This window comes from Pterocles gutturalis, unplaced genomic scaffold, assembly GCF_000699245.1.
Source record: "Pterocles gutturalis isolate BGI_N339 unplaced genomic scaffold, ASM69924v1 scaffold49506, whole genome shotgun sequence".
Classification (NCBI taxonomy): Eukaryota; Metazoa; Chordata; class Aves; order Pterocliformes; family Pteroclidae; genus Pterocles; species Pterocles gutturalis.
The window spans coordinates 5,240-26,372 of record NW_010104826.1 but is presented as its reverse complement, the minus strand read 5'-3'; the positions used below and the strand labels follow the sequence as shown (position 1 = coordinate 26,372).

The 21,133-nt window shown below is 37.8% G+C and overlaps 1 protein-coding gene across 1 annotated transcript; it reads left to right on the top strand.

The window, feature by feature from the left end:
- Positions 1-589: 589 nt before the first annotated feature.
- Positions 590-20,899, top strand: LOC104458228 (aldehyde oxidase 2-like; the record flags this gene model as incomplete). The annotated part of the gene is made up of 19 exons (XM_010087174.1): positions 590-759; positions 1,221-1,332; positions 2,222-2,341; positions 3,050-3,146; positions 4,632-4,756; positions 5,911-6,044; positions 6,720-6,807; positions 8,733-8,819; positions 9,388-9,579; positions 10,625-10,852; positions 12,898-12,993; positions 13,896-14,024; positions 14,576-14,650; positions 15,004-15,056; positions 15,602-15,716; positions 16,758-16,823; positions 17,238-17,426; positions 17,855-18,022; positions 20,846-20,899. Coding segments are annotated over 19 exons (2,298 nt in total), but the record flags the coding sequence as incomplete, so codon positions are not given.
- Positions 20,900-21,133: the final 234 nt, after the last annotated feature.

Genomic DNA, 21,133 nt, shown 5'->3' with positions numbered 1-21,133 from the left:
ACCTTAATGATTCTGTGATTCTAAGAAGGAATTAGAGTGATCCCTGAATATACTCCTAATTTCAGATATGTTTTCTCTGAAGTAAACAATGTGAAATATGATTGTTTGAAGCAGTGGTGATGCTGAAGTCTGTAAAAGTGTGACTTGCACAAGGCTGCTATCAGAAGCAGTATGGACCCAGCAGACAGGCTAGCTGTAAGATCCAGAAGACTTCAGCTCTCCTTTGTCTGGTCTGGTTCCACTGTATGAACTTGTCATTTCATCCCTTTTACCTCTCTTTTTCTTGATTTTTATTTTTTTTCCTATTTACTTGGTGCAATCTTTCTGCAGAAGATATACTGCCATTTCCTAGAGACATGAATGCTATCTATTGCAGTATATTTCTCAGACCTCTGTCAGGGCCTTGGTGCCCACATGGATTCTAAAATTGGAATCAGCCCTTTATGATGTGTCCCACAGATATTGTTGTAAAATCTAGATGGTTTCCACATGGATTTTCTGATCACCAAATATCTTCAGAAAGCGTTTTGGAGTAAAGCTTTCTATAATTACTGTTCTGATCTGAGGATAACATGTTCCTGTTCTGCAGGATGTTGATCCAGGACAGTCTCCACAAGATCCCGTGGGCCGTCCCATCATGCACCAGTCTGGTATTAAGCATGCCACTGGTGAAGCAGTTTACATTGATGACATTCGTCCAGTGGATGGAGAACTTTCACTGGCTGTGGTCACGAGTACTAAAGCCCATGCAAAGATTATGTAAGTAAGAAAAAACTATATGCACCTAAGTATGTTAACAAGTATTTTCTATTCTTTTTGTCCGATTTGGCAGTATTATGAGGTATGTATTACAAATGAGGTAAGAATATCTTTACTGTGTGCTTTAAATAGTGTCAGATATGGACAGAAAAGTCCATAGTAATGCATTCACCCATTTTAGTACAAAAAAGTAGAAAGAAAATATATTCTTGGATTCTGCATGTACTGGGACTAGAATTTAAAGAGCTGTTCTGTGCCATGCACACACAGATGCTCATGTCTTCCATTTATTTCTTTCTCAATATGCTAATCAACACTTTTCCTCTTTCTTCTCTACATAGAGATCTGTGGTGAGATTACCAAGTGGATTACGTTTCTGTCCTATTGTTCACTTAATTACGTGTATTAGAGATATTTGTACCATGTACTGTCCTCGTTTATGTGCATGTTCTACTTTCCAGATCAATTGATGCATCAGAGGCCCTTCAGGTGCCAGGAGTGGTTGATGTAGTGACAGCAAGAGATGTTCCAGGGGAAAATGGAAAGGATGAGCAAGCGTATGCAGAAGATAAAGTAATTCTTGCTTCTGGAGTAGTGTCTGGACCTTTTGCTTCAGTTATTTACAAAAAAGGAAAATGAGTTTGCAAGTATCATCTTATTGCAATGAAATTAAAATAAATGCAGTGCCAGGCAGGCTGGATTGAAGAGAATTACCATTCCCCAGTGAAACAGAAAGGAAAAGCTCTCTTAAATAACTTGGGTTGTAAATGAATCAGCCATGATTCCCTAGGGGCTGATAAATGAATTATTTTCATGTATTCTGAGAAAGGATGAAATAGCCATGGCATTTGAGATTTTCAAAGATGAGACAAAATGAAAATTGCCGAGCTGGAACCAATATGAAATTGATTGCCACATTATACATTAGAATATGGCAATGGGAGACAACACTGTTTCTTTTTGTTGAGCATCAACAGAGCTAAGAAATGTATAGGAACCGTGCAGCCAGCATGACCACACAGACTGTCCCAGGCCTCAGGCTGTATCCATCACAAGTGACACTGTTGCATGATATTTGCAATGGGGCAGGAATAATTCCTAATGTGTTACTCTTATGTCTCTATTCCTTCTCATCTGCGTTTCCTACCTTTCTTTGTATTGACAAGAAAAACAGTCTGTGCCAGATGGGATTTTACTTGGCACAGTATCTAGTCACCTCAGGATGGACACAAGGGAAGTGTTCATGACTACTGATGTCAGCAGCATTTCTAATGTTGCAGCAGATGAAAGATGTGAACAGACTTCTCATCTAATGAAGCTAAGTGTGCACTGGGATAGTATTCGTAGAGAAACAAAATATAAAATTGTCATCTGAGGAGAATCTATTTCCACAAAACACTCACTGTACAGAAACTTAACACTCCTGTGTTTTTTCCTTGAATAATACATTGGTATGTTGCAGGTGATTTGTGTTGGTCAGATAATCTGTGCTGTGGTTGCAGAGTCACTGACTCAGGCAAAGTGTGGTGCTGAAAAGGTGAAGATCGTGTACCAAGATTTGGAGCCAATTCTGACCATTGAGGTAACAGTCTGTCACCTCTTCCTTGTCTGATAGTCACCTCACTATTTAGTGCAGAGCTCTGACAGGCTTTGGATTTTTTTTTTTTTTTGACATGAAATATTACTTTATTGGTTCTGAAGATGAAGTGTAAAGACTTTATAAATGGCCTCCAAAGTTTTATTTTTAGAAACACACAAAAACAATCTTATTAGGCAAGTATGTTAGAGACTGGTCTTTGTGGATCTAGGACAAAATTGTTAAAGAATACTCAGAAAGTTTTAAGTGAGTTTTAATTCCATGCCTCCAGGAGCCAAATTCCCACCAGGAATAGGTCAGTATAGAATTAAATTTGAGAGCTTATGTTTGCAGAAGTTCTGGAATCACACATCCTGCATCCATGTTCTGAAAAATTTCAAGTCTGGCAAGTTTTCAGTAGCAAGCAATCTGATTATGAAATATTTTCAACAGCTCTGAATGCCATTAACAGACATTTAGTATTCCTAATTGGGAAGAAGAGCATGACATGAACGACAAAAAATAAAAAAGACCAGAAGCTCTCTTTGATGGTGGAAAGGGAACAACTATCCTGCTCTTTCTAATACTTAGCTACAACCATCTGTCCATCTGAAAAAGGATCATATGGATGATGAAAGATTGTGCTATATAGAAATCGTCTGACTTTCTGAATTCTAGTTAACATGTTGTTTGTTGTTTTTTTATTTTCTGCAGGATGCAATAAAACATAATTCGTATATTACTGAAGAAAGGAAAATAGAAAAAGGAGATATTGAGAAAGGATTCGAGTCTGCTGATGAAATCATAGAAGGTAGTTCATGCGTGCAGTGCATCAGGCAAGAGAAGGGAATTCTGCTACTTCAGAATCTGTTTCCAGCTGGTGGCTGAATTTAAATTTCTCTTCTCAAGAAAACATTACTCTTTTTGGCTTTTTCCACTTCACTGGGAAGGGAGATGAAATCGTCACATTTAAATGAAGCTTAGCTAACAATTTCTCGCTCATGTTGACTGAACTCTACCATGTCCTTGTCTTAAAACTGAGGACTAGGGCACTTCATTTTAGTTAGCTAGGACAAACATTACAGCTAAATAAGGCTTTGTTGGGTGTTAGCTAATTTAACTTACCCCATTTTAAGTTACCTGCTTGATTTAAAGCTAATCCCAGATAAAAAGGGATCGGAGTACACTGGTCTGGAGTACCACTCCTACAGTCACCAAATTCACGGTCTTCAAATAGTAAACAGGAGCCAGTAGTCCCAGAGCATACTCTCTGCATAAATATCAGACCTGTGTTTAAGAAGTATCAGTGAAGAATATTCCACAATCTCCTACAGTAGTTAGTTCTAGAGTTTAACTGCCCTTCTAAGTAGAATGCTTCTTTTTATAATAGCTAATCTAAATATCCTTTCCTGCAAACTTTAAATGTTCACCCTCTAAAGAGTCCTCTCATCTTTTCCCCACAAGTCATGTCTGCTAACCTTTATCATTGTCGCTGCTCACTTCTCCATTATCTCGTAATTTCACTACATCCAACTTAACTTCCTTCACTTTTTTGGGCTGAGCCCCCTCAATTCTCTCAGTCTTTCCATATAGGTTCATGACCTCTGATGATTTTTTCTGCTCTCCTTTGGACTTGTTTCCAACTGTTCCCCATCAAATGTCATGTCACCCTATAGTGGCTTCAGTTCTGATTCCTGCTACTTCTGCGTGAACATATGTTTCAGGAATAATTGTTAGGGAAATATTGTCAGACCCAAGGATGGCATAAAGTTAAGGTTACACAGAGAATTTACAGAATTAGCTTTCATGCTGTGCTGACAGGTTTCCCTCTCTGTAAGGAAAATTGTACAAAAGTAAAGTGTTGGATAGAAATGGGTACAAAAAAGTGTGTAACAGGAAAAGGGCACACTGATGGAAAGAAGACAAGAAAGGAAGAGGAAAGATGTGTTTTCCTTCAAAGAGTCAGTCAGAAGACGACATTATAATCCTATTATAGTACAAGAGATGTAGCCTCCTAAAGAAGAAAAAGCATGAGATATTAAATTGATACTGATCTTATCCTGGGAAGGAGAAAAAAGCTATACAAGGATTAAGTGATTGAATAATTTCCTCTCAATAAACACTGGTCCCAGAAGGTGTAAATCTGAGATAGAAATAAAAAATAAATGAAGCTGTTTTTCTTCTGTGACAAAACTCTTTTCCCCTGCCATATATACATATATATAGGCAAATAAAAATTTCCTTACAGTTCATTTGAAACCCAGCTTAGATTTTCCTATAATTATACATGTAACAGGTGAATTGCATGTTGGAGGACAGGAACATTTTTACCTGGAAACAAACAGTGTGCTTGTTATTCCAAGAGTGGAGGATAAAGAAATGGACGTGTATGTGTCAACACAGCATGCAACAGATGTACAGGTAAAACAAAGTCTTAATGAAACCTGTTTCTTACCTTCCTAAACAACCTTAAAGATGAACTACACAGACAGAAGCTGCTTTCAGTCTTCTGTGCTTCTCTTGAAACTCCCTAATAGTGTTCCCAATTCAGATTGATTTGAGTCTTTTTATGAAAATAAGAGGCCTGACTACTAATGATGAAGCTGACTGTAACAGTAAGTCTTGTGCTATTTGTATTATCTAATCCAGTGCAGACACAAATGAGTAGTATTGCTATGGGATGAACAAAGGGTATCTTGGGTAGATAATATGGCTGTAATCTTCTTGTCAAGAAAAGACTAATTCTGTCTCAGATATATTGATCAAATCCTCCTAAAATCTGTGAGAATCCTGGACAATCACTTTTTTTTTCAGCAAAGGGTGTCTTCAGCTTTAGAAAGAGTATTCAGGCAAGTTGCATTGCTCATATGAGTAGTTACATTGTTGATGATGGGGCCATGTCTGTAAATAATGATAAATTAATGTTAATAATAACAACAAATGAATCATATGAAATTATGGGGAAAAAAAGGCTAACAGGTCCTAGCTAGCATCAGAATTGGATTGTAGACCTGTAGAAAACAAGTTTCAAAGAATATATGTTACTTTCTATATGTTTAGGATTAGCTTTTGTAGTTCCTCTCTGGCTTGCATTTTTTAAGCTTTCCCTGTCAACCTGGCAAGTTAAACCTCTATTTGCATCTCTGAAAGCACTGTCAGGAGATATTTTCAGAATGAAATGGGTTGTCAGTATTTTAGCTACACTCTCTAGTGTGCTGTAAACAATCACTCTGTTCCATTCAACTTGATATTTTAGTGGATGCTTTATCTCCAATCAAAGGTAAAACGTGCAGTTCTATATAGAGATTATAGTATCTGGTATCAGATAATCAAATGAGTTTATGGAGCTATTTTTACATTTCCACTCTTCTTTAAAGAATAGATTGTGCTTTCATTAGCATCTTTACTTGTTTGAATTTTTTTTTTGTTTGTTTCTATAGCAACTCTAGTTTTCTGCCCAGGATTCTGAAACCTGTTAGCTTCTAATAGATGATTAGCCATGGAAAACAGGCCATTTTTAATGTACTTTGGTAGGTGACAATTCTCAGTAAAATCTTGGATGTTTACTTTTGCAGGAATTAGTGGCTTCAGCTTTAAACCTCCAGTCCAGTAAAATTATGTGCCATGTGAAACGTGTTGGTGGAGCATTCGGTGGGAAGATTACTAAACCTTCACTCTTTGCTGTAATTGCAGCAGTGGCAGCCAACAAGTAAGTTGATTTAACTAAATCAAATGACAAATTAAAGATAACAAGACTGAATGAAAAAGAAACTGCAGTCCTGAACCATACTGGGGGGAGGTGTATCTTGACGACATAATCTTTTTTATTTCTTTGGCAGTAAATCTTGGATAGAGGCTTGAAAATTCTCTGGGCTTTTTGCAATGAAATTCACTTACTATCTGAAAGCCAAAACAAAGGCCCCATGCAGTTTCTCTCAGGGCTGATCTGTACAAATCCCAACAATTCAGGCTTTTCCCAGGCACAGTGGCTTGAATTTCACTCTAGGTCTTCAGTGAAAATGTTTTTTGTCCTAATACATAGGTGTGCTCACATCAGGACTTTGTGACACAGCTCCACAGCTCTCCTTTACTCTGGCTTCCTTGCCATGTCCTGTGTGTGCTTCATGGAACTTGCATCTCCCTGTTGAGAAGCTAAAGGGAAACTACTGAAAAGCTCATTTCCTCTACTTTGTTTCTGTAGCCAAAAAAAAAAAAAAAAAAACCACCTCAGCCTAAACTCAGGCATGGTAGGTGAATAAGAAACTAAAACATAGAATGGACTGATTTATTGCCATCTCTAGGAGTTTGGGCATGTACATGTAACATCTTGGCAATCTGCATGAATAGTTGTTAATAAAAATGTATTTTTTTATGTTCACTTTAGGACCGGGCATCCAGTCCGTTTTACCCTTGAAAGAAATATGGATATGTTAATCACTGGTGGACGGCACCCTTTCTTTGGAAAATATAAAGTGAGTGAGAGGAAAAGATATTTTGCTCAATTACTGGGTAATAGTTTCTTCTGGGGCAAATCAGCATCATTTCATTGACTAGCACGATGCAGCAAGAAACCAAACTCCTCTTCTGTAATCCTAACCCACCACCAACCTTGTCCCAGTCCTAAGAGTACCCTGACAAATACTATGAATCAAAACAACAGCTGTCATCCGATTCCTACAGCTCATGCAACATCCAGAAAAAGCAGAGCTATCCATCCTTTTTCTTATTCCAAAAAAAGTGTTGTGTTTGATTATTTTTTTTTACAGTCTTTCATGGGCCCCTGAGCTACAAAAAGTATTTATATTGAATGGGATGTATGCTTTATGTATAATGTTTGAGCAAACAATTTATATTCAAGAGTTATTAAGGCTATTTTTGTAATTGTGAAGGTTGGGACTGACAAAGGAACTGGTGAGGAGTGTTACTTCTTATAAAATACTGTATAGGCCCCAAGCTTTGTTGGGTGGTATTGGAAGGGGCTGTTGGCTCATGGTTCATTTCAGTGGAGATCTCTCTTAACCAAGGTTCTCTGAGATTATGGCTACTGCCAAGGCAAGTAAAAATAGATGTGAAGATTTTGTTTTCTCTCTGAATTATCTATGAGTCCTAAAGCTACTGATAGTGGCAAAAGTTTATGTTTCCTTTGGTTTCAGCTATTGGTTATCTGAGTGTCTTATGATGGGTGTTAGAAGTAGGAGTAGGCTTGGAGGAAAGAAACAATGGACAGTTTATTTTCCTGCTGTCCTATCTTATATGAAGCTAAATATTTAGGTATGGATTTAGATCAGAAGAAACAATTAATCATATTGATTCTGGTGCCATTATTAATTAATTAGCTATGTATCTTGAAGCTAGCGTAAAGATTATGAATTATAACTAAGGTTATGCTTTTGGAGTGAAAAAGGAGGAATTATCCTTCATACTGAATTTTCAATAAGCCCCCATAGACTTATGGTTCATATTTTGTTGTGATGTAATTACAACTTCCCATTTTTTTCCTAAAATTTGGATAATGGTTACAATTTTGAAGAAGGAATGCTGATCTTGATCTCAAATTGTAAATCTAATCCAAACCCTAACCTTTCCTTTACTTAAATGCAATAACTGCGAAAACTGCATGAACTGCTTACCTACATTAAGCAAAAACTACTCTCCCCATCAGTCCCATCTCTTATCGTATCCACGCAGCTGTGCAGGATTTACTCTTTAATCCTGATGGAGATATATCAGATTTTATCATTTAACAAGTTGATCTCCAGTTATTTTACAGTTTTCTGTGATTGTTCCCCCTTAAATATTATCTAAACTATTAAAACTATAAAACCATATATTATCTTTTAAAAACAAAAAACCAACAAACATTGAAGAGGAAGGAACCAGAACTAGAATTAAATCAAATTTGGTGGATATTTCTGAACATGTCATCTGCAAAATATATACACCATTGGTTCATGTTATGTTGTCTAGGTGATGAAATCATAAGGATGAAAGACAATTACAAAAGGAATACTTCAAAAAGTAGAATAAGCATAAGCACAGTTAGTATTTTCTTTAGTGATCTTGTCATCCTCTTTCTGGTCTCTGTTCATACAGAAAACAGTGGTGAACAAGCTTTTCAGATTCTGTGTGAGTACAGTCAATGTCTACATGGGAGAATAGCATTGTGGGCAGCTGAGATATTCTGATGATTTGTTTTATGTTTTATATATATTTTCCTCTTGGTTTGCATATTTAGATCCAAACTGATAGCATTTTTCCAATTCAGTAGAAAAAAATCCCATTGTGTTCCACAGTCTGAACCTCAGGCAGTACTTGTTAACTGATTTGCTTATTTATAAAGAGAAGTTTGAAATGCATGAGAGAAAAGACCACTAATGCATTGGTTGCTGTATTACAGGTTGGATTCATGAATGATGGTAGACTCATAGCTGCAGATTTCCAGTGCTATATCAATGGTGGCTGTACAAAAGATGAATCTGAGTTGGTAAGTCCTTCTTCACTGATACCACTTACACTGACTGAACTGGTCACAAAAAGAAAATAACAGCTCTTTGTCACAATTAATTTCTCTTAAGAATGTGTCTATTCTTGTTAAGTACAACTCTCATCTGCCTAAAGTAAAAATGCATCTGTGGCCCTGATGTCAGTTATGGAATATCATTAAGGAGGTACAATGTTTCCTGTCAGGTGATATTGGACATAAAATATTCATATTTAAATGTTCAGTGAAGACAGAGAGACAAGAAGTTTTATTAGGTAGCTTATTTTAATAAAGTTATTCCATCACTTCCCCAAAACTGAAGGTCTGATTTTCCCCTCAGTAATGCTTCTTTATGCTATTGTAATTCCTATGAGTTAAATGTAGTTTCTGTGATTTAAATGCAGTTTCTTTACTTGCATTAGTGTAAAAACATCAGAACAGCCTCCTGAATATAGTTCTACTCCTCCTTGAAACAGTTACATCTCATTGGTCTCTTGCTTGTCTTTCACAAGTTTAACTGTCTTTTTAAAGGAAATGGAACCATGTGAACAACTATAATCTCTTGTTACAGGTGATTGAGTACATTGTGTTGAAAGTGGACAATGCATATAATATACCCAATCTCCGAGTCAGGGGCCATGCCTGCAAGACTAATTTGCCTTCTAATACTGCCTTCCGAGGATTTGGGTTTCCCCAAGCAGGTCTATTTTTGGAGACCTGTATTGTGGCTGTGGCAACTCAGACTGGCCTACCACATGAGAAGGTGAAAGAACTAAGACTGCCAAATAAAACATAGGATAACAGAGAATTCTAGAACCTAAACTGTCAGAATCTCCTTGTGCTTAAGCCAGGTTTTGTAGAACCAGATCTTCCAACTTTACTTGGGCTGAATGGTACTTTATTCAGCATCTATGCTTCCATGGAATAATACTTGACGTAATACAGATAAGAGTGGGGAAAAATGGCCCAGGATCTGTTACAAAATGTTTGATGATTGCCATTAGTATAACGAGCTTCAGTCAAAACAGTATAGTCTCTTGTACTGTGTGACCAGTTTCAGATTGCTTTGTGTATGTTCAGCTGTCACCTGCATTTTGGCTTCTCAGAACTGGACTTCCCATCTTTTCTACCCATCTATCTATCAGCAGTTTAGCTAGCTGCCTCCCGCCATGCCAGTTATCAGGTTGACACTTTTGGCTTCTCCCCAGCCTTCAGAGACAGTGTCCCAACATTTTCAATTGTTGCCTTTCCAGACTTCAAGATCTATCCTTTCCTTTCCTTACACTCTGCTTTGCCCAGTGTAAGTTTTTCCTCTTTTATATGTGCCAACCTCTTGTATATTCAAACGATGGTTTATAAATCATTTTACTTTCCTAGGATGTCAACCATCATGTCTTTTCCCTATTTCCTTGACTCTTCTCCCTCTTCCATTTACTTGCTGTCATTTACTACATTTCAGGAAAGCTTTCAAACACATCCCAAAGGCCATTTTTTTTAGCTTTAACTTCTGCTTTCACTAGTTTCACTTACTATTTGAGTTTACCAACCTTCTTTGCATGAAAAAGTGAATTGTGAACAATCCCCCTGACACCACTTAAGTTCACAGGCATTTGACATGAGCAAAAAAATCAGGCCATTTGAGCAGTGATTTCCTTACAGAAAGGGATATGACATTAGGTTTGATATAGATAAGTATTAATCATATTACTATATAATTATATGACACATAATTATATTCTGTGTAATATGTCAATGTATTATAAGGCGATGTTTTATTTCAGTACTGCATAAATTTGCTTGCTGTTCAGGTTAGGGAAATAAACATGTACAAAGGAGTTAACCTAACATCCTTCAAAGAAGAGTTTGATGCAGAGAATCTGTGGCAATGTTGGGAAGAATGTTTGGACAAGTCTGACTACTACAGACGAAAAGCAATGGTGGAAGAATTTAACACAAAAAATTATTGGAAAAAGAAAGGGATTTCCATAATTCCCATGAAGTTTTCTGTTGGATTCAATGCAACGTATTTTCATCAGGTAACCTCTTCGAAATACTGCTTTTGCGATCTAAGATTTCTACTTTTCTCTCCAAAAATAGAGGAAGTAAAGTCTCTACAGGCAGGAAGGAAAGAGAAAAGAATTCCCACATGCTGGACTAGCATGAAATATCATCCACTGAGATATACTTTGTTTTAAACAGAATATAACTTTGTCTGGCTGATCTCTTTATAAATGCTTACTCAGTATGAGATGGGGCTTTGAGGAACATGGTCTAGTGAAAGGTGTCCCTGGCCACGGCAGGGGGGTTGAACTAGATGATCTTCCCTTGGGTTGAAGGTCCCTTCCGAACCAAGCCATTCTATAATTCTATGAGTATTCACCTCACAGAAATATGAATTTCAGATTCCCAACATGTTATCTTTATCCAGCAAAAAGCTAAATAATTCACTGTAAAAATGTGGAACTTGGAACCGTTCATAATCTGGTCCATCGTAAGAAAAATTATCGCTCCTATTGTTCAGATAGTGCCATTTGTATGATAGGTTAAGCTCTGCTAGTGGAATTTTTTATGGCTCAAGATAGTGGTATTTCTGGGGAAATTTTCCAGTTGCGATTTTATTTTTTTTTAATTCATACCTTGAACCAAGAATTGTTTGAAATGAGTTTCTGATTAAATTAACAAACTTCATTATATGTTTATGAGGGTATAATGCATGAAAAAGTAAATCCATGTGGTTCATATGTTAGTTATTTGTTCCATCTCTTGACTGCTTCTGCATAAGTTTGTAGACTAAGACCTCAGAGACAGATTAATATATTTCATCTAACAAAATTCTCATGGTAAAGAAACATTGAATCTAGGAATCACAATTCATCTGATACAAAAGGTCAAAAAAAGGCATAAATAATAGCTACATTTCACCAAAACCTTCAAAATAAAATCATTACATTGAATTTCTAAAAATGTACATCTAAATCTTAGAGAACAGATTTTGTTGTTTAATCTTATCTCTTGTCAGCTAAGACTCTAACTGACATCAGCAGAATGATATTTGATCACAAATGTCACAAGTTGGCACCAAAGAGACCGCATGACCATTATTTCTCAATGTAGTTTTAATAATAAATAAAAAGATGTCCCAGACGCACTGTATTTCACAACACCTCTAAGGCTCTACTGTTGGCTCTCTGAGTATTGGTAGCTGGTAGCATGCTACAGTGAAATGCCTCTTTACAGAATTTCTAGTTCTCTTTCATATCCACTTGTTCCTTCATAGCAGTGGATGGCTTGTGGATTTCTTTCATCACCATTCCTTGGGAAGTTATTTGTTCCTGATTTTACCAGGAATTAAAGTTCATTACTTCCATTCCCACCTGCTTCTTGCATTTCCCCTGTAAGGTAGCTATTTTTTGGCATGAGGCTGCACCAAAATACGAACAGAAAGTGAATCGGGTTCTAAGCCATTCCCTTGACAGCCTGTGAGAGAGAATGAAAGAGCAATTGTGTCATTGCTCCTTCAAAATTATATACTATGAACATCAGTATATTATTATCCATCCCTGTATGGATACATCCAAACAAAAAGGGCTAGGACTAATCATTCAGTTTCAGAAAAAGTACAACTCTGTTGTTTTTTCTAAAAGAAAAGCTCTATAGATATTCATAGTAGGAGATACTTTGCCATCCGTCCCAAATGCCTTTGATTCCAGGTTTGAAGTCTGCTCTGTCCTCCCTTTTATTGTGAATGAGGAGGGAATAGTACCTGGGGCTACACATACATTATAACTAGAGCCAGCATGTTCTTAATTCACACAGTTTCAAGAGAAGAAAAATATGTTTTTCTGTTATTTGAACTAATTGCTATGGTCCCTGCAGAACTCCTGTGAATAACTATTACCTCATTTAGAGTCTCTCCTGTCATAGAGCAGTGAAATTTATTGTTATGAGACTGCTGGAGAATTTCCACTCACTTTTAATAATATACTGATTCTTGTGAATTAAATCTGTCTTTCCATTGTTCTTTTTCTTATGCCCCTTTGTTCAGTGCAGTGATTACCAAGTTTCTGTGGCTTTTCTTTAGGCTGGGGCTCTCGTCCATATCTATATAGATGGGTCTGTCCTAGTCACTCATGGTGGAATTGAACTGGGACAAGGAATTCACACTAAAATGTTACAGGTGAGTTAGTTAGTATCTGGGGGTAAACAAAATACAACAAGAAATATAACTGAGCCAAAAGGATGCATGGCACTGGGAAGCGCAATAGGCAAATTCTATAGACATATGAAAGCTAAGTTTAATATTGGGTTGTTGCTTCTGAGTTATTGATGAAGACAAAACTTGGGAAAAATATAAGCTATAATCAAAGTGATCTTTCAAGACCTAGAAAGGAGATTAACATCTTTGTGGTAACGTCACTGTTATTAGGATAGCTAAGGCACAGAGAGTACATGCCAAAATGACCCAGTGTTTTTTGCAGAGGGAGTTAAAGTGCTGAAAATTTAACTTTGTAGTGTATACAACACCAATGATAACATTGGTTAATTTTTACGCCTTTCTGGTGTAAATAGTGATAAACAAAACTATGTGCCAAATATGTCATTTTGGAGCTAAAGTGAGGCCACTCCTTCAAAATGAGCTGAGTGAACGTTTGAATATTAGAACACTGTGAAAAACAATAAAGGGGGAACACTAATCAAGCCATTTCAAATGTGATAGAAAATCAAATATACAGATAAGATTTGAAACTCCATGAGGAAAAATGATGCATTGTTTTTTTAAATTAAGTTTTCTGTATGTAACCAAAACCTAATTACAGACAGCAATTAATTAGAGACAAAACATATAGTATTGCATTGTATTGTTTTAGCTTATCTTTTATTACCTGAATTTACAAAATATTTGTTTTACAGAACAACTGTTAAGGAAACTTCTGCATTTGCCCTAGTCATACTATTACTGCAAAATTAGGTCATTTATCTGTGTATATTTATAGAGAGAGATGAACGGCACGATGAATTCCTGACTTGAGATTGCATTTTCAAGTGGGACTGGATATATTTTGTTTACTTTTATTACAGATTGCCAGTCGTGAACTGAAAATTCCACTGTCATATATTCACTTCTGTGAAACAAGCACAACAACTGTACCTAATGGCAAATACACAGCAGGATCAATTGGAACGGAAATCAATGCAAGAGCCGTCCAGGTTAGACTGATTACCATTTCTTTACATAATCAGTGGTTCTGTTGAATAATGAATATCCCTCTGAGGATTCATAACTTTGTTTTAGTTTTGAGCTGCTTGCAGTTCTTTTATCTCAAAATCTCTTTTGCTAATTTATTTTTCAGGTACTTTTTTTAAATAACCAGACTGAAACACCCTTATCCACTTAAATACTTTGGAACCAATACTGCTTTCATTTATTTTGTAATAAATCATTCAAGCCAGTGGTTTTCTATCTAATAAACCAAAATAGGAGGAGATTCAAGTCCTCTATCTTCTTTTTGTTGATGGTTTCAGTGATAGCCTGGTATACGAATACTTCAGTTACATTAGAGCAGACGCCAATGCCACTCTTCACAAAGTGCTGCAGTTAGCAGAGTAAAGAAATTGTAGGTAAATGAACAGAATTACAGCCCTCAGAATGAATTTAACAAACTAACTTCACCAAGAAAGAGCTTGTATTGCTTTGAAAACAGCAGATGGATTTGGGTTTGTGTGTTGGTCAATAGGTGCCCAACCTTCTTCCTCCCTAGGATGCTTGTCAAATCCTTTGGAAACGTCTGGACCCCATACGAAGAGACAATCCTAATGGCAAATGGGAAGACTGGGTAAATATCTCTCTCTGTTTCTTACTATTAAATTATGATAAACTCATGAGTGTAGAGTGGAAGCTGACATTGTTCTGGAGGGAGGAAGGGGCCTCCCTGCATGAAGTAAAATGGAGGAGAGGAAGAGAATAAACAGTGTAAAAGCAAGTGGTGTAACACAGTGTCCTGGTAAATCTGGCCAACTTCTGAGATTCTGCAATGTGTCCGCCCCTAAAGATAAGTTCAGGGCACAGGGGAATGTAAAGCATTTACTTAGGGCTCTTTTTTCTTTAAAATGGTTTCATCTTTTCTTTAAATATGAGGTAAAGATTTTTTAAATTTTCTCTCCTTAATAATGAGTATACCTTTTGCAGATCAGTGAAGCTCACAAGCAAAGCATCAGTCTTTCAGCTACTGGTTATTTCAAGTAAGGAAAGCCATTAGTCTTTTTTAATTTCTCATCATTGGAGGTGCTACTTTGTCAATAAGTTGCAGGAAGGATAAAACTGTCCCCATTCAACCTTCTCAAGGCCATATCAGATACAATACACACACCATTAAGAAGTTGCCTGGACCAGAGACTGCAGTGTTTAACAAGAGGCAACCCATATTGATTTCAGAAGCACTTTATATCCTTGGTTAGCTAGTTTGATAGTTGATGCACAGAGTCTTCTCCAAGGTCAACTACAGTAGGACACAAGAGGCCCACAAGGAATTTTGTTCCGTGGCCATCATGGTTTGCAACCCTCCTGTCCTCCCAAATCATTCCACACAACATGTATTTGTCACTGGTGCTACACCCTAGATTGTCTTTGGCTACAGGGATCCTATGAAAATTGTTAGTTTAGAGCATTTATGATATATATCATGTTATGATTCCTGTGGTGATCTCAACAGTGAGGACAAGGATAGGGTGTGGTGGATAACTTGATAAAATTCATCTAATCTGAGAGATGCTCTTACTTCCTCCAGAGGTTATGATACAAACATGAACTGGGACACACAGAAAGGCCATGCATTCCCATATTTTCTGTTTGGAGTTGCATGTTCTGAAGTAGAAATTGACTGTTTGACAGGAGGACACAAGGTAATGTCAAAAGATACAGTGAACTTGAAGTAGAGTTGGGTGAATTTGCCACCATCATTACATTCATATGATATTTTTTTCTTTTGATTCTTCTGCCTAAGAATAGAGACATAGTCTGTTGGATGTATTCAGCAAAATGCCAGCAGAACAATAAATAGCTATATGGCTCTTTACAACATAATTTGTTCATCCTGTTCTTGTGACAGAAGTCTAATGTTAACCAGAAGAATAAGAAACACTATGAGAACAGCAAAAAATAAAGAAGGTCTAATGTTTCTACCATATATGATGGCTTTGAAATTCAATTAGACCTTCTGAACATCTCCCTACAGGTTAGGTCTTCAACAAGATGACCATATCATTAGTTAAGTCCCCTTTCTAACAGATTTACATTTAAAACAGGTGAAACCATAATCACATAACGACCTGTTGCAAAAATGGGATTTAGTACAGGGACAGCTCTCAGCAGCATTGTATGGAGACCATCCAATGTCTTCTGGCTTCTGGGGAAGCATGTTTGGCTGCAGTCACTGCCAGGCAGCTAGCAGACCATGTGGAGCTAGGCTCCAAAATCACCGGAGTCTGTGAACCTCCTCAAACTACACCAGGCTGAGATTTAGAAGAAGCCACTGGACCTTGCGTAAGAACAGCCCAGTAGACATTCTTCCCTGTCCCCTCCTCTACATAAGGAACTTCTGTTCAGGTGACTTCCACACTCACAGCAAAGCAAGGGAAGTTGCTAAACATCACTTCAAGCAATTCAGTTTCTATAGGAGAACAAGCAACAAAGCCATTCTTGAATTCATGATCATCCTGTTACTTGTGGGATGTGCATATCACATTCCAAGCTTCAGACAACCACCAAAAATGCATGAACTCTCCATCAACACAGCCTGTCTCAAGTAGCTTTCATGTTTCAGAATAAATGTATAATACTTGTGATGACACTTCTTTTGTGGGTGAGACTATATATTGTTTGGGATCTCTTTGTTGTTGTGTATTTTAAATATAACTTTGTAACATCTTTTATTTGTTTAACAGAACATCAGAACAGACATTGTCATGGATGCCTGTTTTAGCATAAACCCAGCTATAGATATAGGACAGGTATGAACTTCCATTATTTTGCTCTATATTAGATGTTAGTGAACATTTTCCTTTGTGCCTAAATGATTGCTGTTATTGGTCATAGTCCCCAAGCAAATATCTCCTCACTGGAGTTCTTGTGAGCAATAAGCTTGAGGTCAGTAGATTTGACTCAATTCTCTTTGGCAATTTTGTCAAAGCAAATCAGAGGTAATTGTACTAGTTACAGTGAGTTTAGCCAGGAATAAGGAAGAGTGGAACTCGAGCCAATGAATATATTTGTATAAGCCAGATGAGGACAGCTTGGTCCTATTTTGGAAGGAAAAGATGCCAGTTCATGTGTAATCTTAGAAAGCAAGTCTAATTGTATCTATGTTTTTATCTTTTAAAATGACTGAATGAGGTATAAAAGTTTACCTTTTTTTCTTTGCTCAGATTGAAGGGGCCTTCATTCAGGGAGTTGGTCTTTATACATTAGAAGAAATCTACTTTTCCCCAGAAGGAGAGCAGCTCACTCTTGGCCCAGATACATATAAGATCCCTTCAATCTGTGACATTCCTGAGCAGTTCTGCGTCTATTTACTGCCAAATTCACGCAACTCCATTGCTATCTATTCTTCCAAGGTAAACATGACAGACTTCCTGTTTGCAAGCACACCAGGTGATTCTGCTGCAAAACCGTGTTTCATGATATAGATAAAGAATTCCACTTGAATATAGAAAAGGTAGTTTATGTGAGAAGTCATGATTTATTTCATGGTTTTATAATGTGAGCACTGAAGTCCCAGCAGGAAGCTTTTTAGATAGTGTAGCTGTATTGTGAATTTTAAAATTATTCCCATCAGCCAAATCATGGTCCTTGATGTTTTTCTGATTTGAAAGTTCTCAGAGATCCAAGGAAAAATTTTGAATACAAATATGCTGGACATGACCAAATACTGAGCTGGTGTGATTCAGTGTATTTCACATAACTACAGTGGAGATGTGCTGATTTAACTCTCTACTGTCAGTTTCTAAGGCCAGTCTCACCAGCTGCCTCTCTCTTCTGCCAGGGCATCGGTGAGGCTGGATTTTTCTTGGGCAGCTCAGTGTTCTTTGCAATACGAGATGCAGTGGCTGCTGCACGGAAGGAAAGAGGTCTGCCGCTGGACTTCACACTGAACAGCCCCTTGACTGTTGAGCGGATTCGCATGGCCTGTGATGATGTCTTTACTGACATGGTAATGTTCTTTTCATTCCTTTCATGAGCTAGCCATCTGAATGGACTGTGCACATAGACTAATCAGTGAGTCAAATCTCTTTTCTTCAACATGCCACGATTAGCAGAGCTTTGGACTTTATTTAATCAGTGGCACTTTGCTCAGCTATGTTGACAGAGTAACATGAACTGACAGTCCAGAACTGAGGAACCTGTGCTTCTTCCTCAGTGGTAATGCTTCCAATTTATATATCTCCTTTAATCTAAAAGCCCTTGAAAGAATTTTTCAGATTATTGTCTGACTTCATCTTTAGTGTCACTTTATTTGCACATCTATTAGGAACTATGACTACATCTAGACACAGAGTAGGTGTGCTCCAGCATTTTTCCTCTGCTCCTGGTCCAGATTGATTCCACTTTGAACCGTGTACCCCAGTTTCCTTCTTTTCTTCCGTGAAAACCAGGGAGGTGGAAATATGGGCTGATATGCATCCAGGTCTTGTCACAACATGGAGTTAGAACACAGGCTGGGTACACAAGAGCACTCCCAAATAAAACATTTTAGATTTATGTTTCCATGCAAGCATCACCATTGACAGTATCATCCACAGAATCTAAGGGTGCAAATTTAAGGTATTCACTGAAATACCTAAGGGCCTAAACTGTCTAGGTCCCAGTTACTTCATATGAACTAATTTTCTGTGTCATAGAATCATAGAATGGCCTGGGTTGAAAAGGACCTTAAAGATCATCTAGTTTCAACCCCCCTGCTGTAGGCAGGGTTGCTGACCACTAGAGCAGGCTGCCCAGGGCCCCATCCCGCCTGGCCTTGAATGCCTCCAGGGATGGGGCATCCACAACTTCTCCAGGCAACCTGTTCCAGTGACTCACCACCCTCACAGTGAAAAATTTCTGCCTAATATCCAACCTAAATCTCCCCTCTCTTAATTTAAAACCATTCGCCCTCGTCCTGTCACTATCAACCCCTGTAAATAGTTGCTCCCTCTCCTGTTTATAAGCTCCCTTCAAGTACTCCCTTCAAGTGATGATCTGAGAAGTATTCCTAGAGCTGCCTGAGTGAAGACATCCTTGTTTTTTATAAAAAGGCAGAGGCTAGCAATGATTCTTCCCATTGTACAATCCATTTCCAGATGATTTTGTGAGATCCCTCCACGTTGACCTTCAGGTCATGCTCTTTGTTTTCTGTAATTAAGAAATATTCAGAAGACACTGAAATGATGGGGCATAAAAAAAAGACAATGGATTTTTAGATACCCAGACCTTCTTCCTTTTTTTTTTTTTTTTTACAACATGCAAGATGCCCATTTTCTGCCTATCTCAGGCACTATAATTACTTTGCAGAGTTGATGTGTAGCTTTGAGAACGGTACAGGTCCCCACTCTGAAAGTGCAACACAGTGCCAACTTTGGCTGCTTTTGACATACCACTATCTTCTAATATCTTCCCTCTCTCACAGATGGAACAGGTACCCACAACTGGTGGACTGTTCCCTTTTATTGAATTTTCCCCATGGTCACTGAAGTTATTTGGATAACCACCTGTGTGTTTTGCCTCTGCTTTCTTCAAAATGAGTACAGCAAGAAAATGTACCCACACCCTTGCAGTTCTCCATGTCTTTTTTTCCAGAGTAGTGCCTTCAATCTGTGCTTCTCATATCTTGCATTTCCCTCAGTAGAAGGGGTTGTCAGGACAGAGCAGTAGCCTGCTGGAGAGTACTTATTTTTGCTGGACTATGAGGCAGTAGCCAACTTCTCTCCTCCTATCTGTTCTAGCCAACAATGATCATGCAAGAGTTTCTTCAGAAAGGAAGGCGAGATGGGAATAAAGACATTGTTTTCTGACTTAATATCTTTATCCACTTCAACAGGTTTTCCACTGCATTCATCCTTTTGGCACTGTAAAAGTCGATCTATCTGGAGTTGCCTAATATGTTGTCATTTGCACAAAATGGATTTTAGCAACGATTCTCCCTCAATCCATTTCCAGTCAGAAAGCAAACTAAACAAATGCTTTGGGGGCCTGGAAAATAGGAAACACCAGACCAGACTGTGACAAGGCTTTAATTAAATCTTTCAACTTAAAAAGCCCCACAGACCTGAGTTTGAGTAACTGTGTTGTACCCTGGGCTGAAAATTTCTCTATGAAAAGGGACACAAGTTGGGTCATGCGAAACTGCTGGCCCCCATCTCTTCCAATAGCAGCCAGCTAGAGACCCTCTGACCTCAATCTGCCTGGAGGCTGGGGCCGTGAATCCCTCACCCTTCCACTTCAGCTTCCTTCTGTGCAGGATATCCAGCAGTCAGGTCTTTCACAGTGATAAAACTTCTCATATAAATAGAAGTAATAACCAAGATCAAGAACCTTTGTGGGCTAGGTATTGTGCAAAAACTTGGTAACAACTTAGAATTTAAATAAAGGTGAAGTTGTTATCCAGTCATCAGGAGTTGATGTTCTGTCTCCCGGAATGCCCTCAGAAATGTAGGATTTCCTTGCAAACATCGTGGCCTCCATGATTTAATGAAGTCTCATTAAACCATGTTGCATAATGGAATCTCATATGTCAGTTCCTCTAATCTGAGCCTTTCAGGCTGTGAGCTCACCTGTGCTATGCAGGTATGTGCTTAATTGCCTGTTCAATTACAAGTATGCCACTGTTGACTAGAGGTAAGTTGGTTGATTTCACATCCCTTTATGACATGAGAAAGTGGGGATTTGTGTGTGCAGTGACATTTAAATAGCTGATAAGGAACATGAATTTGTGAATTACAGTAAGTTTTCTTTCCCCTTTGCAAAATGATGTTGTTTTCTTTATATTTTCTTTCAGATTCCAAAAGATAAACCCGGAACTTACAAGCCATGGGCCATCCGTGTAGATTAATACTGCTTTACTAAGTATCAACCACGTGACTCCTTCAGCCACTTACTTTTTTTTTTAAAGAAGTAGAACTGTAATACGTACACACACAGATACACATTTATATCTGTCTTTGTAGAACAAGATTCTACAAAGTTCTACTGTCCTGCCAAGAGGCCTCTCATTTGGAAACATACACTTCTTTCTAAATCAAATTGTGTTCCATGCTACACTGGAGTAGTTCTGGAGTTACCCCAT